Source organism: Bombina bombina, chromosome 7 (assembly GCF_027579735.1).
Source record: "Bombina bombina isolate aBomBom1 chromosome 7, aBomBom1.pri, whole genome shotgun sequence".
NCBI lineage: Eukaryota > Metazoa > Chordata > Amphibia > Anura > Bombinatoridae > Bombina > Bombina bombina.
The window spans coordinates 451854706-451875362 of NC_069505.1; the positions used below are offsets into that span (position 1 = coordinate 451854706).

General features: G+C 39.3%; 1 protein-coding gene across 2 annotated transcripts in view; it reads right to left on the reverse strand.

Annotated features, from left to right (window-relative positions):
* The window catches only part of LOC128666690 (gastrula zinc finger protein XlCGF26.1-like), a 142193-nt gene that overhangs the window by 90681 nt on the left and 30855 nt on the right, over nucleotides 1–20657 (reverse strand). For both annotated transcript variants that reach the window (XM_053721424.1, XM_053721425.1), the window contains one exon: nucleotides 4982–5131. In XM_053721424.1, coding sequence (XP_053577399.1) covers nucleotides 4982–5027 — 46 coding nt within the window. In that variant the 5' untranslated portion in view covers nucleotides 5028–5131. The remainder of the gene's footprint in view (nucleotides 1–4981; nucleotides 5132–20657) is intronic.

Below are 20657 nucleotides of genomic sequence, written 5' to 3' on the forward strand. Positions count from 1 at the left end.
ACCAGACAGTAAACTACACGAGAGAGTAGTAAGTAACTGTGTGCACAGCCCCATCACTTATAAACCAGACAGTAAACTACATGAGAGAGCAGTAAGTAACTGTATGCGCAGCCCCAACACTTATAAACCAGACAGTAAACTACATGATAGAGCAGTAAGTAACTGTGTGCACAGCCACAGCACTTATAAACCAGACAGTAAACTACATGAGAGAGCAGTAAGTAACTGTGTGCACAGCCCCAGCACTTATAAACCAGACAGTAAATTACATGAGAGAGCAGTAAGTAACTGTGTGCACAGCCCCAGCACTTATAAACCAGACAGTAAACTACATGAGAGAACAGTAAGTAACTGTGTGCACAGCCCCAGCACTTATAAACCAGACAGTAAACTACATAAGAGAGCAGTAAGTAACTGTGTGCACAGCCCCAGCACTTATAAACCAGACAGTAAACTACATGAGAGCAGTAAGTAACTGTGTGCACAGCCCCAGCACTTATAAACCAGACAGTAAACTACATGAGAGAGCAGTAACTGTGTGCACAGCCCCAGCACTTATAAACCAGACAGTAAACTACATGAGAGAGCAGTAACTGTGTGCACAGCCCCAACACTTATAAACCAGACAGTAAACTACATGAGAGCAGTAAGTAACTGTGTGCACCGCCCCAGCCCTTATAAACCAGACAGTAAACTACATGAGAGCAGTAGGTAACTGTGTGCACAGCCCCAGTGCTTATAAACCAGACAGTAAACTACATGAGAGCAGTAAGTAACTGTGTGCACAGCCCCAGCACTTATAAACCAGACAGTAAACTACATGAGAGAGCAGTAACTGTGTGCACAGCCCCAGCACTTATAAACCAGACAGTAAACTACATGAGAGCAGTAAGTAACTGTGTGCACCGCCCCAGCCCTTATAAACCAGACAGTAAACTACATGAGAGAGCAGTAACTGTGTGCACAGCCCCAGCACTTATAAACCAGACAGTAAACTACATGAGAGCAGTAGGTAACTGTGTGCACAGACCCAGCACTTATAAACCAGACAGTAAACTACATGAGAGCAGTAAGTAACTGTGTGCACAGCCCTGGCAGACTCTCACATATTACTACTCACTGGCAGGGAGGGACCAATGTATATCAGGCTAATGACTATTCATGTCATCTGTCTCATCCTCTTCCTTCGCGTCTAAAAGCCCAGTGCCCGAGGTTTCCTCTAGACGCCCTGTAATTACAGCAGGAATTTACCTGATAGTACACAGTACAGGGTGTAACATAAAGTTATATAACAGAAGTCTGTACATTTAATAGCCCAGTGCCATGTTTTCCTCTAGACGCCCTGTAATTACAGCAGGAAGTTACCTGATAGTACAATACAGGGTGTAACATAAACTTATATAACAGAAGTCTGTACATTTAATAGCCCAGTGCCGGGTTTTCCTCTAGACGCCCTGTAATTACAGCAGGAAGTTACCTGATAGTACAGTACAGGGTGTAACATAAACTTATATAACAGAGGTCTGTACATTTAATAGCCCAGTGCCGGGTTTTCCTCTAGACGTCCTGTAATTACAGCAGGAAGTTACCTGATAGTACACAGTACAGGGTGTAACATAAACTTATATAACAGAAGTCTGTACATTTAATAGCCCAGTGCAGGGTTTACCTCTAGACGTCCTGTAATTACAGCAGGAAGTTACCTGATAGTACACAGTACAAGGTGTAACATAAACTTATATAACAGTCTGTACATTTCATAGCCCAGTGCCGGGTTTTCCTCTAGACGCCCTGTAATTACAGCAGGAAGTTACCTGATAGTACACAGAAAAGGGTGTAACATAAACTTATATAACAGTCTGTACATTTAATAGCCCAGTGCCGGGTTTTCCTCTAGACGCACTGTAATTACAGCAGGAAGTTACCTGATATTACACAGTACAGGGTGTAACATAAACTTATATAACAGTCTGTACATTTAATAGCCCAGTGCAGGGTTTTACTCTAGACACCCTGTAATTACAGCAGGAAGTTACCTAATAGTACACAGTACAGGGTGTAACATAAACTTATATAACAGAAGTCTGTACATTTAATAGCCCAGTGCCGGGTTTTCCTCTAGACGCCCTGTAATTACATCAGGAAGTTACCTGATAATACACAGTACAGGGTGTAACATAAAGTTATATAACAGAAGTCTGTACATTTAATAGCCCAGTGCCGGGTTTTCCTCTAGACGCCCTGTAATTACAGCAGGAAGTTACCTGATAGTACACAGTACAGGGTGTAACATAAACTTATATAACAGTCTGTACATTTAATAGCCCAGTGCCGGATTTTCCTCTAGACGCCCTGTAATTACAGCAGGAAGTTACCTGATAGTACACAGTACAGGGTGTAACATAAACTATAACAGAAGTCTGTTCATTTAATAGCCCAGTGCCGGGTTTTCCTCTAGACGCCCTGTAATTACAGCAGGAAGTTACCTGATAATACACAGTACAGGGTGTAACATAAACTTATATAACAGAAGTCTGTACATTTAATAGCCCAGTGCCGGATTTTCCTCTAGACGCCCTGTAATTACAGCAGGAAGTTACCTGATAGTACACAGTACAGGGTGTAACATAAACTTATATAACAGAAGTCTGTTCATTTAATAGCCCAGTGCCGGGTTTTCCTCTAGACGCCCTGTAATTATAGCAGGAAGTTACCTGATAGTACACAGTACAGGGTGTAACATAAACTTATATAACAGTCTGTACATTTAATAGCCCAGTGCCGGGTTTTCCTCTAGACACCCTGTAATTACAGCAGGAAGTTACCTGATAGTACACAGTACAGGGTGTAACATAAACTTATATAACAGAAGTCTGTACATTTAATAGCCCAGTGCCGGATTTTCCTCTAGACGCCCTGTAATTACAGCAGGAAGTTACCTGATAATACACAGTACAGGGTGTAACATAAACTTATATAACAGAAGTCTGTACATTTAATAGCCCAGTGCCGGATTTTCCTCTAGACGCCCTGTAATTACAGCAGGAAGTTACCTGATAGTACACAGTACAGGGTGTAACATAAACTTATATAACAGTCTGTACATTTAATAGCCCAGTGCCGGGTTTTCCTCTAGACACCCTGTAATTACAGCAGGAAGTTACCTGATAGTACACAGTACAGGGTGTAACATAAACTTATATAACAGAAGTCTGTACATTTAATAACCCAGTGCCGGGTTTTCCTCTAGACGCCCTGTAATTACAGCAGGCAGTTACCTGATAGTACACAGTACAGGGTGTAACATAAACTTATATAACAGAAGTCTGTACATTTAATAGCCCAGTGCCGGATTTTCCTCTAGACGCCCTGTAATTACAGCAGGAAGTTACCTGATAGTACACAGTACAGGGTGTAACATAAACTTATATAACAGTCTGTACATTTCATAGCCCAGTGCCGGGTTTTCCTCTAGACGCCCTGTAATTACAGCAGGAAGTTACCTGATAGTACACAGTACAGGGTGTAACATAAACTTATATAACAGAAGTCTGTTCATTTAATAGCCCAGTGCCGGGTTTTCCTCTAGACACCCTGTAATTATAGCAGGAAGTTACCTGATAGTACACAGTACAGGGTGTAACAAACTTATATAACAGAAGTCTGTTCATTTAATAGCCCAGTGCCGGTGTCTTAAATTAATATGTCTACCATTGGAATTTCACTACCGCGTCACTTCCGGTGACGTGTAGTCAGCTGCTGGAGGGTTGTGGCGCTCTTTGCGCATGTTTAAGGCACAATAAACAGCGCTCACTGGAGGCCCAACCTCCTACAAACAGCTGTTTAAGGCAGAATAGCTGACAACTTACTTTAGAACACCGGTGTTCTAAAGTAAGTTGTCTACCGCGTAGGAATTACCGCCCGATCGCTCTCTGTCCTCTCCATAACACAGATTTTATTTTGCAATCATTTTGAAATAGTTTTTACTTGCTGTATTTATTTCTTTTTTTGCCGTTCTATACCTTTATAGCAATATCTCAAATTAGTAAACGCTGTACCGTGCTGTATTTTTGTGTTTTCTGAATGATCATTTCCTAAAGCCTCCATTAGACATTGGTGGAAGCAAGAACATAATTCATAACGAGGTAAAAACGACTGAGGATTATAATGGAGGCTTTAGGAAATGATCATTCAGAAAACACAAAAATACAGCACAGTACAGCGTTGACTAATTTGCGATATTGCTATAAAGGTATAGAACGGCAAAAAAAGAAATAAATACAGCAAGTAAAAACTTTTTCAAAGTATTGCAAAATAAAATCTATGTTATGGAGAGAAGGACAGAACGATCAGGCGCCAATTCCTACGCGGTACACAACTTACTTTACAACACCGATGTTCTCAAGTAAGTTGTCAGCTATTCTGCCTTAAACAGCTGTTTGTAGGAGGTTGGGCCTCTAGCGCATGAGCAGTGAGTGCCACAAACCTCCAGCAGCTGATTAAAGTCACCGGAAGTGACGCGGTAGTCACATTCCTACGCGGTAGACAACTAACTTTAGAACACCGGGTTTTCCTCTAGACGCCCTGTAATTACAGCAGGAAGTTACCTGATAATACACAGTACAGGGTGTAACATAAAGTTATATAACAGAAGTCTATACATTTAATAGCCCAGTGCCGGGTTTTCCTCTAGACGCCCTGTAATTACAGCAGGAAGTTACCTGATAGTACAGTACAGGGTGTAACATAAACTTATATAACCGAAGTCTGTACATTTAATAGCCCAGTGCTGGGTTTTCATCTAGATGCCCTGTAATTACAGCAGGAAGTTACCTGATAGTACACAGTACAGGGTGTAACATAAACTTATATAACAGAAGTCTGTACATTTAATAGCCCAGTGCCGGATTGTGTTTTTTGTTACTGTAAATATTATCCCCTTCTGATGACAAAACCAGGTGACATGTGACGTCCTGCTTACCTCTGTCTGCATCAGGAAGCTCTGAGGTTTGGTTCTTGTCAGACATTGTCTTGTTCAGCAACTGAATTTGTCAGATATTCTTATAATGTTTCTCCTTTACTGACAAACGCAGTGACGTTTATTGTACGTGATCTTAACAGTGACAGCAGCCTAAACACAGAGAGAGAGGGAGTGAGAGAGAGAGACAGACAGAGAGACAGAGAGAGAGAAAGAGAGAGGGGGGGAGAGAGAGAGAAAGAGATAGAGGGGTTAGAGAGAGAAAGAGATAGAGAGGGGGGGAGAGAGAAAGAGATAGAGGGCGGAGAGAGAGAGAGAGAGAGAGAGAGTGGGGAAAAAGAGAGAGAGAGAAAGAGACAGAGAGGGAGAAAGAGAGAGACAGAGAGAGAGAGAGAGAGGAAGAGAGAAAGAGACAGAGAGAAAGAAAGAGAGAGAGACACACAGAGAGAGACAGAGATCGAGAGAAAGAGAGAGAGAGAGAGACAGAGAAAGAGAAAACGAGAGAGAGATAGAGAAAAAGAGAGAGAGAGACAGAGAGAGAGAGCGATAGAGAGAGAAAGAGTGTCACATGTACATTTCATTGTCATAGGGAGAAATGCTGTGAATTATGTGTGCCCACTGCCCAGTACCCGTATCTGACCTCATACACAGACAAGGATTAAGGAATCACTGTGCATATTTTATGTCATCTTTTACAGATCTTTAACTCCTTCATTTCTGAGCTATTTTACACTCTGTGCTGAAGCTGTTTCTAAATATTCAACATCTTTGTATTTAAAGGGACAGTGTAGATAGATAACGCCTTTATTACCCATTCCCCAGCTTTGCACAACCAATATAATATACTTTATAACACCTAAGTTAGCCTGTTCCTAAGCCCCTGCAGGTGGCGTCTTATCTCAGTGCTTTTTATTCACTTTTTACAGCCAGACAGAGCTAGTTCATGTGTGCCATATAGAAAACATTGTGCTCACTCTCTGGAAGAATCTTAATTGTTATACAGGAACCAGCACTAATTGGCTAAAATGAAAGTTTGTAAAAAGCACTGAGATAAGGGGGCAGTCTGCAGAGCCTTAGATACAAGGTAATCATAAAGATAAAAAGTATATTAATATAACAATGTTGGTTATACAAAACTAAGGAATGGATAATACACGGATTATGTTGGGGGGTTTTCAACAGACCAAACACTTTTTAAAAGCCAGCTTCAGTTTCCATTAATACCCAAATATGGTAAATATGAAATGCAAAACAGATTTTTGTGTAATTTTATCCCCATAACATTTATGACAAACACATAATGGGCCAGATTATAAATGGAACGCAAATTATTGCTTCAGCGAAAGTAATATTTGCAATCGAGTTTGTAATGCCAGCGCACGCAAACGTGCCCTGGTATTACAAGTAAAGTGCAATGCGAAGGCAACCTCACGTTCGAATTGCATGGAAGCATTGCGCTCATGAGAGTGCGCTTACATGTGCTCCAATGGGAGCCTTGTTCTCATGCCGTGAGACACGGCAAGATAACTAGCGCAGCAAAGGGAGTAAGTTGCGCAGCAATGTGCGCTAACCCGACGAGAAAATATGAATATTTCACATTACAATTTGTCAAAATATCTTCTATTTTTTCGTAAATACAGCCTACTGAATATATAGGGGGATATAGGAGACGGATACAGGCTAACGAAACAGATGAAAAGGACTTTTGTGGAGAAATCCTAAGCAGTGACAAGAATTGCTGGATGTTGCATAAGGCTTGATATAGCCCCCACGTCAGTACCTTATCGATTGGGGTTTTACCAAGTGAGTGTATACTGCACATGAATGTCCGCTTTTCTTTTGACACTATAACATACTACACCCAGATCTGGCTTCTCTGTGCGCCCTTCCCTTCTTCTTCAGATTCTACTGAGTTCTCCTTGGGGACACCTCGGTAACTTATTGGAATAAGGCTGCAAGAGACTTGGATCTATTCCTCAACTATATAAGGAGTGACTTTCCTTTTTATTCTATTTTATTTATTGAATTTATATATAGAGAAGGACAGTGTTTAATCATCTATATATACACCAAAAAGATACAAGATATATCCTTTTTTATAGATGTACATGGACATATAATATCTTTAGATATAGATTTATGTAACTGGAAACACTGGTTTTGTGTGGTAGCTCCATCTAACCTGTCAAGCGCTGATACTGTTTGTGTGTTGTCCATATATATATATATATATAAAAACTAGAAGTAGAATACACCAACTCTAGGTGAAGGAGTACGCTTATTTAGAATTTAGCAAAACTATATTGGTATAAATAAATAATATAACTTTATAGATGATAATAAATAAGAATAATAATATTACATAAAATTGGATGCAATACAAAACCAACAATGTAATAAAATACTATAATATGAAAATAATCTGAAAACAAAAAATAAATAAAAAAATAATATAAAATAATAAATAATACAATATGGTAAGTGTCAAAAAATAGCTGCCAAGAGGTGATGAGACAGTAAGGGTGAGTGACATTTTCCAAGAAACTCAAGCGATGAATGAGAAGGGAGAGGATACTGTCCAAACACATCAGCGCTATAAAATGAGATTAGGGGGCCCATTTATCAAGCTCCGTATGGAGCTTGAAGGGCCGTGTTTCTGGCCAGCCTTCAGACTCGCCAGAAACACCAGTTATGAAGCAGCGGTCTAAAGACCACTGCTACATAACCTATCCGCCTGCTCTGAGGAGGCGGACAGACATCACGGGAAATCAACCCGATCGAATACGATCGGGTTGATTGACACCCCCTGCTAGCGGCCAATTGTCCGCAAATCTGCAGGGGGCGGAGTTGCACCAGCAGTTCACAAGAGCCGCTGGTGCAATGCTGAATGCGGAGAGCGTATTGCTCTCCGCATTCAGCGATGTCTGTCGGACATGATCCGCTGATCGGATCATGTCGGACAGACATTTGTTAAATAGGCCCCTAGATATTAATCAAAAGTTTTAATGATAACTGTTCCTCCAATAGATGACAATAAATATGTACACTGTATCCAAGAGAAAACGAAGTAAAATGGGATTGTGTATATATGTGTATGGACTAGGGAGCAGATGGGTAGTAATTGTAACTCAGAATAGGTGCATGTAGGAAACCACAATTGTACATGTATGTGACTCAATAATACACATATACAGTATATAAATAAATGGGTATTTAAATAAATGAAATCTCAGCGAAACTTATAATAATTAAAACTTAAACCTGAAAAACACAATATATTTAGAAACAGTCCAAAATGGTGCAATGCTAATAATAAGTGTGCATAAAAAATGTCAGAGCGGGAAATCTGACTCCAGTTGAGAATCAGAGAAACATTTAGTTCATATAGGTATCAATAAAATTCTTCAGGCTATGCCCCTATTGGGTGTTCACTTACTTGAATCAACCTCAGTCTTATGAGGTAAGGCAGGCTTGGATGGACAAATAAAGCTGTGTCCAGAGCTGTATCCGGTACTCGGTGTCTTGTATAATGTGGGACTTGGTAAGCCAGCCAGGTATTCCAATAATCAGAGGTATTCGCCACTTGAATATGTAAATCCCCAGTAAAGGTTGCTCATACGTAATTTGAGTATGTGGGAGACAAATAATAGTGCAATTCTGTTTAATGGAGACAAAGCAACACATACATAAGCCAAATGGGATACACTTACAAACTGAAACCTCAATGATATGAGGTAACGGCTAGTAGTCTGTACAAGATGCACAGTGAATAACCTGACGCGTTTCGAAAGGATTTATACAATAGACCCTTTTTCATACCTCTCATGAAGAAGGGTCTATTGTATAAATCCCTTCGAAACGCGTCAGGTTCTTCACTGTACATCTTGTACAGACTACTAGCCGTATGTTTACTCTTCTGAAGAGTTTCACCCTCTTCTGCTATAACACATACTGCCGTTTCCGGTGGCCACCGGTTACAGCTGTGGATTACTTTTATATACAAACGGGTGAAAACTCTTCAGAAGAGCAAAGATACGGCTAGTAGTCTGTACAAGATGTACAGTGAAGAACCTGACGCGTTTCGAAGAGATTTATACAATAGACCCTTCTTCATCTGAGGTATGAAGAAGGGTCTATTGTATAAATCCTTTCGAAACGCGTCAGATTCTTCACTGTGCATCACTGTGCATCTTGTACAGACTACTAGCCGTTACCTCATATCATTGAGGTTTCAGTTTGTAAGTGTATCCCATTTGGCTTATGTGTGTGTTGCTTTGTCTCCAGTAAACGGAATTGCACTATTATTTGTCTCACACATACTCAAATTCCGTATGAGCAACCTTTACTGGGGATTTACTGGGGATTTACATATTCAAGTGGCGTATACCTCTGATTGACCAATACACTATTGGAATACCTGGCTGGCTTATCAAGTCCCACAGTATACAAGACACTGAGTACCGGATACAGCTCTGGACAAGTAAGTGAACAACCAATAGGGGCTTTGCCTGAAGAATTTTATTGATAACTATATGAACTAAATGTTTCTCTGATTCTCAACTGGAGTCAGATTGCCCGCTCTGACATTTTTTATGCACACTTATTATTAGCATTGCACCATTTTAAACTGTTTCTAAATATATTCGCCTAGATTACGAGTCTTCCGTTAGCCTTAAAGGGACAGTCAACACTTACTTTAACATGTTTTTATATTGAAAATAACAAAACGGAGGTCCGCCTACACTATACCCCTCCTGCCTTGCCGCCTTGCTTCTGTCCTAATCAGCGGCGCTAACTACTCTAATACCCGGTAAATATGGATGCCGGACTCCCCCCACCATTACGTAGCTGCTTCTTCTTCAACTGATAAGCAAATCAGAATCCAGTCCTCGGACTGAAATTGCACGCGCTTGCAATTTCTGTCCGATGCCTGGATTCTGATTTGCTTATCAGTTGAAGAAGAAGGCATCTACGTAATGGTGGGGGGAGTCCGGCATCCATATTTACTGGGTATTAGAGTAGTTAGCGCCGCTGATTAGGACAGAAGCAAGGCGGCAAGGCAGGAGGGGTATAGTGTAGGCGGACCTCCGTTTTGTTATTTTCAATATAAAAACATGTTAAAGTAAGTGTTGACTGTCCCTTTAAAAAGCAGCGTTGAGAGGTCCCAACGCTGCTTTTTAACGCCCGCTGGTATTACGAGTCTGGCAGGTAACGGTGTACCGCTCAATTTTTTTTCGCAACTCGAGCATACCGCAAATCCCCTTACGTCAATTGCGTATCCTATCTTTTCAATGGGATTTTCCTAACGCCGGTATTACGAGTCTTGGAAAAAGTGAGCGGTACACCCTCTCCTGTCAAGACTCCTACCGCATTTAAAAGTCAGTAGTTAAGAGTTTTATGTGCTAACACCGTAACACAGGGGCGTATTTAGGTTTTGTGCTGCCCTAGGCCCTCAGAATCCTGCTGCCCCTCCCCCCCTCCCTCCATGGATTTAAGCCATTTTTGGCCATATCATTTTTTGGTTAGGGAGTAATGTTACTTTTATTTTATTTTTGCTGCTCATACAGTAAAACTTCCAAATCAAACTGTAATTAACAGATTAATAATAAATAAATATTAAATAATCCCTCTTCTAATTAACATTAAGATAAACTGTTTTCTCATTTGGTTAATGAGAAAATTAATGAATAACTTCTACAAAATAATTAAATGAGAGCAGCTGAAAAGGTCAATTAATTTCATTTATAATTTCATTGGGAAGAATGTCCAATCTTTCTTGAAGAAAATGACTTTGCCAGCATAGTTTAGATTAATTAATTAAGGGATATTCTACTCAAAAAATAATATATATATATATATATTTCTTTCATGTAATTAGCAAGAGTCCATGAGCTAGTGACGTATGGGATATACATTCCTACCAGGAGGGGCAAAGTTTCCCAAACCTCAAAATGCCTATAAATACACCCCTCACCACACCCACAATTCAGTTTTACAAACTTTGCCTCCGATGGAGGTGGTGAAGTAAGTTTGTGCTAGATTCTACGTTGATATGCGCTCCGCAGCAAGTTGGAGCCCGGTTTTCCTCTCAGCGTGCAGTGAATGTCAGAGGGATGTGAGGAGTATTGCCTATTTGAATGCAGTGATCTCCTTCTAAGGGGTCTATTTCATAGGTTCTCTGTTATCGGTCGTAGAGATTCATCTCTTACCTCCCTTTTCAGATCGACGATATACTCTTATATATACCATTATCTCTGCTGATTCTCGTTTCAGTACTGTGGGCTGTTAGGCTCGCGGGGGCTGAAAATGCTTCATTTTATTGCGTCATTCTTGGCGCGGACTTTTTTGGCGCAAAAATTCTATTTCCGTTTCCGGCGTCATACGTGTCGCCGGAAGTTGCGTCATTTTTTGACGTTATTTTGCGCCAAAAATGTCGGCGTTCCGGATGTGGCGTCATTTTTGGCGCCAAAAAGCATTTAGGCGCCAAATAATGTGGGCGTCTTATTTGGCGCAAAAAAATATGGGCGCCACTTTTGTCTCCACATTATTTAAGTCTCATTTTTTATTGCTTCTGGTTGCTAGAAGCTTGTTCTTTGGCATTTTTTCCCATTCCTGAAACTGTCATTTAAGGAATTTGATCAATTTTGCTTTATATATATGTTGTTTTTTCTCTTACATATTGCAAGATGTCTCACGTTGCATCTGAGTCAGAAGATACTACAGGAAAATCGCTGTCAAGTGCTGAATCTACCAAAGCTAAGTGTATCTGCTGTAAACTTTTGGTAGCTATTTCTCCAGCTGTTGTTTGTATTGATTGTCATGACAAACTTGTTAAAGCAGATAATATTTCCTTTAGTAAAGTACCATTGCCTGTTGCAGTTCCTTCAACATCTAAGGTGCAGAATGTTCCTGATAATATAAGAGATTTTGTTTCTGAATCCATAAAGAAGGCTATGTCTGTTATTTCTCCTTCTAGTAAACGTAAAAAATCTTTTAAAACTTCTCTCCCTACAGATGAATTTTTAACTGAACATCATCATTCTGATTCTGATGATTCCTCTGGTTCAGAGGATTCTGTCTCAGAGGTTGATGCTGATAAATCTTCATATTTATTTAAAATTTAATTTATTCGTTCTTTACTTAAAGAAGTCCTAATTGCTTTAGAAATAGAGGATTCTGGTCCTCTTGATACTAAATCTAAACGTTTAAATAAGGTTTTTAAATCTCCTGTAGTTATTCCAGAAGTTTTTCCTGTCCCTGATGCTATTTCTGCAGTAATTTCCAAAGAATGGGATAATTTGGGTAATTCATTTACTCCTTCTAAACGTTTTAAGCAATTATATCCTGTGCCGTCTGACAGATTAGAATTTTGGGACAAGATCCCTAAAGTTGATGGGGCTATTTCTACCCTTGCTAAACGTACTACTATTCCTACGTCAGATGGTACTTCGTTTAAGGATCCTCTAGATAGGAAAATTGAGTCCTTTCTAAGAAAAGCTTATCTGTGTTCAGGTAATCTTCTTAGACCTGCTATATCTTTGGCTGATGTTGCTGCAGCTTCAACTTTTTGGTTGGAAACTTTAGCGCAACAAGTAACACATCGTGATTCTCATGATATTATTATTCTTCTTCAACATGCTAATAATTTTATCTGTGATGCCATTTTTGATATTATCAGAGTTGATGTCAGGTTTATGTCTCTAGCTATTTTAGCTAGAAGAGCTTTATGGCTTAAAACTTGGAATGCTGATATGGCTTCTAAATCAACTTTACTTTCCATTTCTTTCCAGGGTAACAAATTATTTGGTTCTCAGTTGGATTCCATTATTTCAACTGTTACTGGTGGGAAAGGAACTTTTTTACCACAGGATAAAAAATCTAAAGGTAAAAACAGGGCTAATAATCGTTTTCGTTCCTTTCGTTTCAACAAAGAACAAAAGCCTGATCCTTCATCCTCAGGAGCAGTTTCAGTTTGGAGACCATCTCCAGTTTGGAATAAATCCAAGCCAGCTAGAAAGGCAAAGCCTGCTTCTAAGTCCACATGAAGGTGCGGCCCTCATTCCAGCTCAGCTGGTAGGGGGCAGGTTACGTTTTTTCAAGGAAATTTGGATCAATTCTGTTCACAATCTTTGGATTCAGAGCATTGTTTCAGAAGGGTACAGAATTGGTTTCAAGTTGAGACCTCCTGCAAAGAGATTTTTTCTTTCCCGTGTCCCAGTAAATCCAGTAAAAGCTCAAGCATTTCTGAAATGTGTTTCAGATCTAGAGTTGACTGGAGTAATTATGCCAGTTCCAGTTCCGGAACAGGGGATGGGGTTTTATTCAAATCTCTTCATTGTACCAAAGAAGGAGAATTCTTTCAGACCAGTTCTGGATCTAAAAATATTGAATCGTTATGTAAGGATACCAACGTTCAAGATGGTAACTGTAAGGACTATCTTACCTTTTGTTCAGCAAGGGAATTATATGTCCACAATAGATTTACAGGATGCATATCTGCATATTCCGATTCATCCAGATCATTATCAATTCCTGAGATTCTCGTTTCTGGACAAGCATTACCAGTTTGTGGCTCTGCCGTTTGGCCTAGCTACAGCTCCAAGAATTTTTACAAAGGTTCTCGGTGCCCTGCTGTCTGTAATCAGAGAACAGGGTATTGTGGTATTTCCTTATTTGGACGATATCTTGGTACTTGCTCAGTCTTTACATTTAGCAGAATCTCATACGAATCGACTTGTGTTGTTTCTTCAAGATCATGGTTGGAGGATCAATTTACCAAAAAGTTCTTTGATTCCTCAGACAAGGGTAACCTTTCTGGGTTTCCAGATGGATTCAGTGTCCATGACTCTGTCTTTAACAGACAAGAGACGTCTAAAGTTGATTACAGCTTGTCGAAACCTTCAGTCACAATCATTCCCTTCGGTAGCCTTATGCATGGAAATTCTAGGTCTTATGACTGCTGCATCGGACGCGATCCCCTTTGCTCGTTTTCACATGCGACCTCTTCAGCTCTGTATGCTGAAGCAATGGTGCAAGGATTACACGAAGATATCTCAATTAATATCTTTAAAACCGATTGTTCGACACTCTCTAACATGGTGGACAGATCACCATCGTTTAATTCAGGGGGCTTCTTTTGTGCTTCCGACCTGGACTGTAATTTCAACAGATGCAAGTCTCACAGGTTGGGGAGCTGTGTGGGGATCTCTGACGGCACAAGGAGTTTGGGAATCTCAGGAGGTGAGATTACCGATCAATATTTTGGAACTCCGTGCAATTTTCAGAGCTCTTCAGTTTTGGCCTCTTCTGAAGAGAGAATCGTTCATTTGTTTTCAGACAGACAATGTCACAACTGTGGCATACATCAATCATCAAGGAGGGACTCACAGTCCTCTGGCTATGAAAGAAGTATCTCGAATTTTGGTTTGGGCGGAATCCAGCTCCTGTCTAATCTCTGCGGTTCATATCCCAGGTGTAGACAATTGGGAAGCGGATTATCTCAGTCGCCAAACGTTGCATCCGGGCGAATGGTCTCTTCACCCAGAGGTTTTTCTTCAGATTGTTCAAATGTGGGAACTTCCAGAAATAGATCTGATGGCGTCCCATCTAAACAAGAAACTTCCCAGGTATCTGTCCAGATCCCGGGATCCTCAGGCGGAGGCAGTGGATGCATTATCACTTCCTTGGAGGTATCATCCTGCCTATATCTTTCCGCCTCTAGTTCTTCTTCCAAGAGTAATCTCCAAGATTCTGAAGGAATGCTCGTTTGTTCTGCTGGTAGCTCCGGCATGGCCTCACAGGTTTTGGTATGCGGATCTTGTCCGGATGGCCTCTTGCCAACCGTGGACTCTTCCGTTAAGACCAGACCTTCTGTCACAAGGTCCTTTTTTCCATCAGGATCTGAAATCCTTAAATTTAAAGGTATGGAGATTGAACGCTTGATTCTTGGTCAAAGAGGTTTCTCTGACTCTGTGATTAATACTATGTTACAGGCTCGTAAATCTGTATCTCGAGAGATATATTATAGAGTCTGGAAGACTTATATTTCTTGGTGTCTTTCTCATCATTTTTCCTGGCATTCTTTTAGAATACCGAGAATTTTACAGTTCCTTCAGGATGGTTTAGATAAAGGTTTGTCCGCAAGTTCTTTGAAAGGACAAATCTCTGCTCTTTCTGTTCTTTTTCACAGAAAGATTGCTATTCTTCCTGATATTCATTGTTTTGTACAAGCTTTGGTTCGTATAAAACCTGTCATTAAGTCAATTTCTCCTCCTTGGAGTTTGAATTTGGTTCTGGGAGCTCTTCAAGCTCCTCCGTTTGAACCTATGCATTCATTGGACATTAAATTACTTTCTTGGAAAGTTTTGTTCCTTTTGGCCATCTCTTCTGCCAGAAGAGTTTCTGAATTATCTGCTCTTTCTTGTGAGTCTCCTTTTCTGATTTTTCATCAGGATAAGGCGGTGTTGCGAACTTCTTTTGAATTTTTACCTAAAGTTGTGAATTCCAACAACATTAGTAGAGAAATTGTGGTTCCTTCATTATGTCCTAATCCTAAGAATTCTAAGGAGAAATCGTTGCATTCTTTGGATGTTGTTAGAGCTTTGAAATATTATGTTGAAGCTACGAAATCTTTTCGTAAGACTTCTAGTCTATTTGTTATCTTTTCCGGTTCTAGAAAAGGCCAGAAAGCTTCTGCCATTTCTTTGGCATCTTGGTTGAAATCTTTAATTCATCTTGCCTATGTTGAGTCGGGTAAAACTCCGCCTCAGAGAATTACAGCTCATTCTACTAGGTCAGTTTCTACTTCCTGGGCGTTTAGGAATGAAGCTTCGGTTGACCAGATCTGCAAAGCAGCGACTTGGTCCTCTTTGCATACTTTTACTAAATTCTACCATTTTGATGTATTTTCTTCTTCTGAAGCAGTTTTTGGTAGAAAAGTACTTCAGGCAGCGGTTTCAGTTTGAATCTTCTGCTTATGTTTTTCGTTAAACTTTATTTTGGGTGTGGATTATTTTCAGCAGGAATTGGCTGTCTTTATTTTATCCCTCCCTCTCTAGTGACTCTTGTGTGGAAAGATCCACTTCTTGGGTAGTCATTATCCCATACGTCACTAGCTCATGGACTCTTGCTAATTACATGAAAGAAAACATAATTTATGTAAGAACTTACCTGATAAATTCATTTCTTTCATATTAGCAAGAGTCCATGAGGCCCGCCCTTTTTTTGTGGTGGTTATGATTTTGTATAAAGCACAATTATTCCAATTCCTTATTTTATATGCTTTCGCACTTTTTTATCACCCCACTTCTTGGCTATTCATTAAACTGAATTGTGGGTGTGGTGAGGGGTGTATTTATAGGCATTTTGAGGTTTGGGAAACTTTGCCCCTCCTGGTAGGAATGTATATCCCATACGTCACTAGCTCATGGACTCTTGCTAATATGAAAGAAATGAATTTATCAGGTAAGTTCTTACATAAATTATGTTATATATATATATATATATATATATATATATATATATATAATATATTCTGCCCCTTAAAAGCTGGAATTTCATTTGAAACTAATACTGCAGTACTGATTGTATACTTTCTGCTTATTGGTCAACAAAGGAAGCTCTCACAGCTTTGCTAGTGGAGAGAGATAGACCTCTGCAAACCTGACAAGAAAATATTGGTTTATTCAGCAGAAACATGCATTTAAAAATAAAATAAAAAATTAATACATTAATACAATATCAAATACCCTTTCATAATTGAACCAATTAAAATAAATTGACTACAGCGTAACTTTAACTAGTCCTTATCTCACAATATCTCCTAATGTACCATGAAGAACCATAATAATTTTGCTCACTCAGGTAGACCTGAACTGTGAATTAGTTTCACTACAGAAATTGAATAGTTAAAGGTTTGAGTTCATTTACATTCTTTTGTATTCTGGTTTTTAGTATTGCAATTAGATAACAATTAGATTGTTTGCATAGGTGAGCAATTAGGAGGGACCCCACCCTATCTCTCTGAGGGTATTTAAAGAGATCTGTTTAGCTCTGCTAAACATTTAGCTCTGCTTCTTAGCAAAGGAATCAAGCTAAAAAAGGATCAAATAAATAAGGATATTTGAGTTATTTCAGGAGTTATTTCAGGAGTTATTTCAGGAGTTATTTCAGGAGTTATTTCAGGAGTTATTCAGGGTTATTCAGTAGTAAATAATACTTATATTTTTCTTATTGTTAAAGTGTTGCATAGTTTAAAATGTCTCAGATACAGTGCAATGGGTGTTTTGCACTTTTTAATCGTGCTACTTTTTGGAGATTTAGGGGCTGTCCTGTTTGTAAGCAGTTCTCCCTCTTAAGGGAGGAAATAGCTAAACTTCAAGCTAAGGTAAGTAACATACCTGTTACCTCTACAAAGCTGCCTCAGAAAGAAGCCCCTCTACCCCAGAGATCAGCAAGGAGAGACAGATGGATCACTGTAGGCTCTGGAAGAATTAGAACAGTAGACCAGAAGCATTGCCCACAACCTCTGCCATTGCAAAACTCCTATGCTGCTCTTGCCGAATACACTTGTGATGAGGAGATTGCTGTTTCTGAGCCCTCTGAAGCTGTAACAGGTAATTTAAATCTATTGGTACCTGATTCTCCAGGTAACATAACACAGGAAAGAACTGCAGATGTGTTTTTGAGAAAAAGACTGTTAGTGGGTGACTCTATTTTGAGGAATGTGTATTTAGGTGAAAGTAAAGGAGAAGCAAGGGAGGTTAGATGTCTTCCAGGAGCTACTGCTCACAGGGATAAGAATCGTATTTTGAGAATTGTTAAGGCAGCAGGAAAGGGAAGTGAGTTAGATGTGATTGTTCATTTAGGAACAAATGATCTGGCTAGTAATCATGTTGCTGCTGTTCAGAAAGAGTTTTGTGACCTAGGTAATCATTTAGAGACTGTGGCATCAACTCTATCATTTTCTGCTATTTTACCAGTGTATAGACAGGAAGCAGGAAAGATGGAGCGGATAACAACATTTAATTCTTGGTTAGATAAGTGGTGCAGGGAACGAGGATTTGGTTTTATTGGCCATTATAGCTCTGCTTGGAAAGATACTAGGTTATTTAGGAGAGATGGCTTGCATTTGGATGCTAAAGGAACAGAGTATCTGGGAGAGGAGTTCAAATGCTTTATTAGAAATCATTTAAACTAATAAAGGGGGGTAGCATTAATATATCCACCTGCCCCCCACAGCATGCCAAAACTGTTAGTCCAAGTAACAATTCTAGAAATTCTAGTAGAAAAATTCTTCGTGCCATGAGCACAAATGCTCGCAGCTTAGGAAATAAATTACCTGAACTCATTTCAATAATGACTAGGGACAACTTGGATTTAGTAGCTATAACAGAAACATGGTACAATGATTTGCATGACTGGGACATAGTCATACCTGGATACAGGTTATTTAAAAAGAACAGAGTAGGAAAGAAAGGTGGAGGAGTTGCTTTGTATGTAAATGAAAATATAAAGGTTATCGAAATTGTAGGAACAAATGATGAGGTGGAAAGTATTTGGGTGACTTTGGAAATTGGAGATAAAAATGTTTTTAGAATAGGGGTTGTATATAGGCCTCCATTGCAGGATGAAAAACTGGACAATCTGTTATTAGAAGAAATAACCAAAATGACCATGAAGGGTAAGGTTATAGTACTGGGGGACTTTAATTTGCCAGATATAGACTGGAAGATTCCTTCTGCTAGATCAGCTAGAAGCAAGTATATTCTTGAATCTCTGCTAGGGGAATCACTTGAGCAATTAGTCAAGGAACCAACTCGTAAGGAAGCTATATTAGATCTAATACTTACAAACAGTGATACAGTTTCAGATGTGTCTGTAGGTGAGAACTTAGGATCCAGTGATCATCAATCTGTTTGGTTTAGTATTCATGTGCAGGAACAGTCCACCCAGACTAAAACAAAAGTTTTAGACTTTAGGACGGCAGATTTTTCATTAATGGGAGAATACCTAAAAAACTATTTAAAGGGGAAAACTCTTATTACAGGGGTTCAAGAACAGTGGGAATTTGTGAAAGGTGCCATTTTAGATGCAACCGCACACTGTATTAGACATGTCTGTAAAAGTAAAAGAAAGCGGAAACCAATTTGGTTTTCCAAAGAAGTAGCACATGCTGTAAAGACAAAAAAGATAGCTTATAAAAATTACAGACACACACAAGCAGATGATGATATGAAAATATGGAGACTCCAACAAAAAAAGACTAAGCAGTTAATTAGGAAGGTAAAAGCTCATGCAGAAGAGAAGATAGCAAAGTCAGTAAAACATGGGGACAAAACATTCTTTAGATATATCAGTGAAAGAAGAAAAAATAAGGTAGGAATAGTAAAATTGAAATCAGTTGATGGTAGAATAATAGAAGGAGATAAGCAGATTGCAGACTGTCTCAATGATTACTTCTGTTCTGTTTTCACAAAAGATTGTGAAGATACAATGTCTACATTAAGGGATGCTACGAAAAATAGAAACAAGCTTAACAGTAATCTTTTTACAGAGGATGAGGTTTTGTTAGCATTATCAAAAATAAATGTTAAAAAGGCAGTGGGTCCTGATAATATTCATCCAAGGGTTTTAAAAGAACTTCGATCAGTGCTAACTGTCCCATTAACTGATCTGTTTAATCAGTCACTATTAACAGGAGCTGTCCCAGATGATTGGAGAATAGCAAATGTAATACCTCTTCATAAAAAGGGCAGTAGAGAAGAATCTGGCAACTACAGGCCAGTTAGTTTAACTTCAGTAGTAGGGAAATTAATGGAAAGCCTCTTAAAAGAAAGAATTATGACTTACATAAAGACAAACAATTTAGAGGACCAAAATCAGCATGGTTTTACTTCAGGGAGATCATGTCAGACTAATCTAATTGACTTCTTTGATTATGTAACAAAAGTATTAGACAAGGGTGGAGCAGTTGATGTAGCATATCTAGATTTCAGCAAAGCATTTGACACCGTCCCACACAATAAACTAATTCACAAACTATATCTCCTTGGTCTAGAGTCAAAAATTGTGAACTGGGTGGAATGCTGGCTTAAGGACAGAAAACAAAGTGTCTTAGTAAATGGAGTTCATTCAGCAGAGGGGGCTGTTACTAGTGGTGTTCCTCAGGGGTCAGTTCTGGGGCCTGTTTTGTTTAACATATTTATCTGCGATATCAGCAAAGGGCTACAATTTGCAACAGAGTGGATGTTCCAGGGGGGGTAGACAAAATGAGAAGTGATATACAACAATTGGAGGATTGGACAAACGACTGGGATCTAAAGTTTAACACAGCAAAGTGTAAAATAATGCATTTAGGGAAGAAAAATCCAAATGTTAATTACAGACTCAATGACACTTTACTGACTGTTACAGATGAGGAACAGGACTTGGGAATTATTATTTTAGATGATTTAAAACTTAGTAAACAATGTAGTAATGCAGCGAGTAAGGCTAGCAGAATGCTTGGATGTATTGGTAGAGGTATTTGCAGCAGAAATAGTAAGGTTCTTATGCCACTTTATAGATCATTAGTTAGGCCTCATCTTGAGTATTGTGTGCAGTTTTGGAGGCCATATCTTCAGAAGGATATTAACAAACTTGAATCTGTGCAAAGGAGGGCTACCAAAATGGTACATGG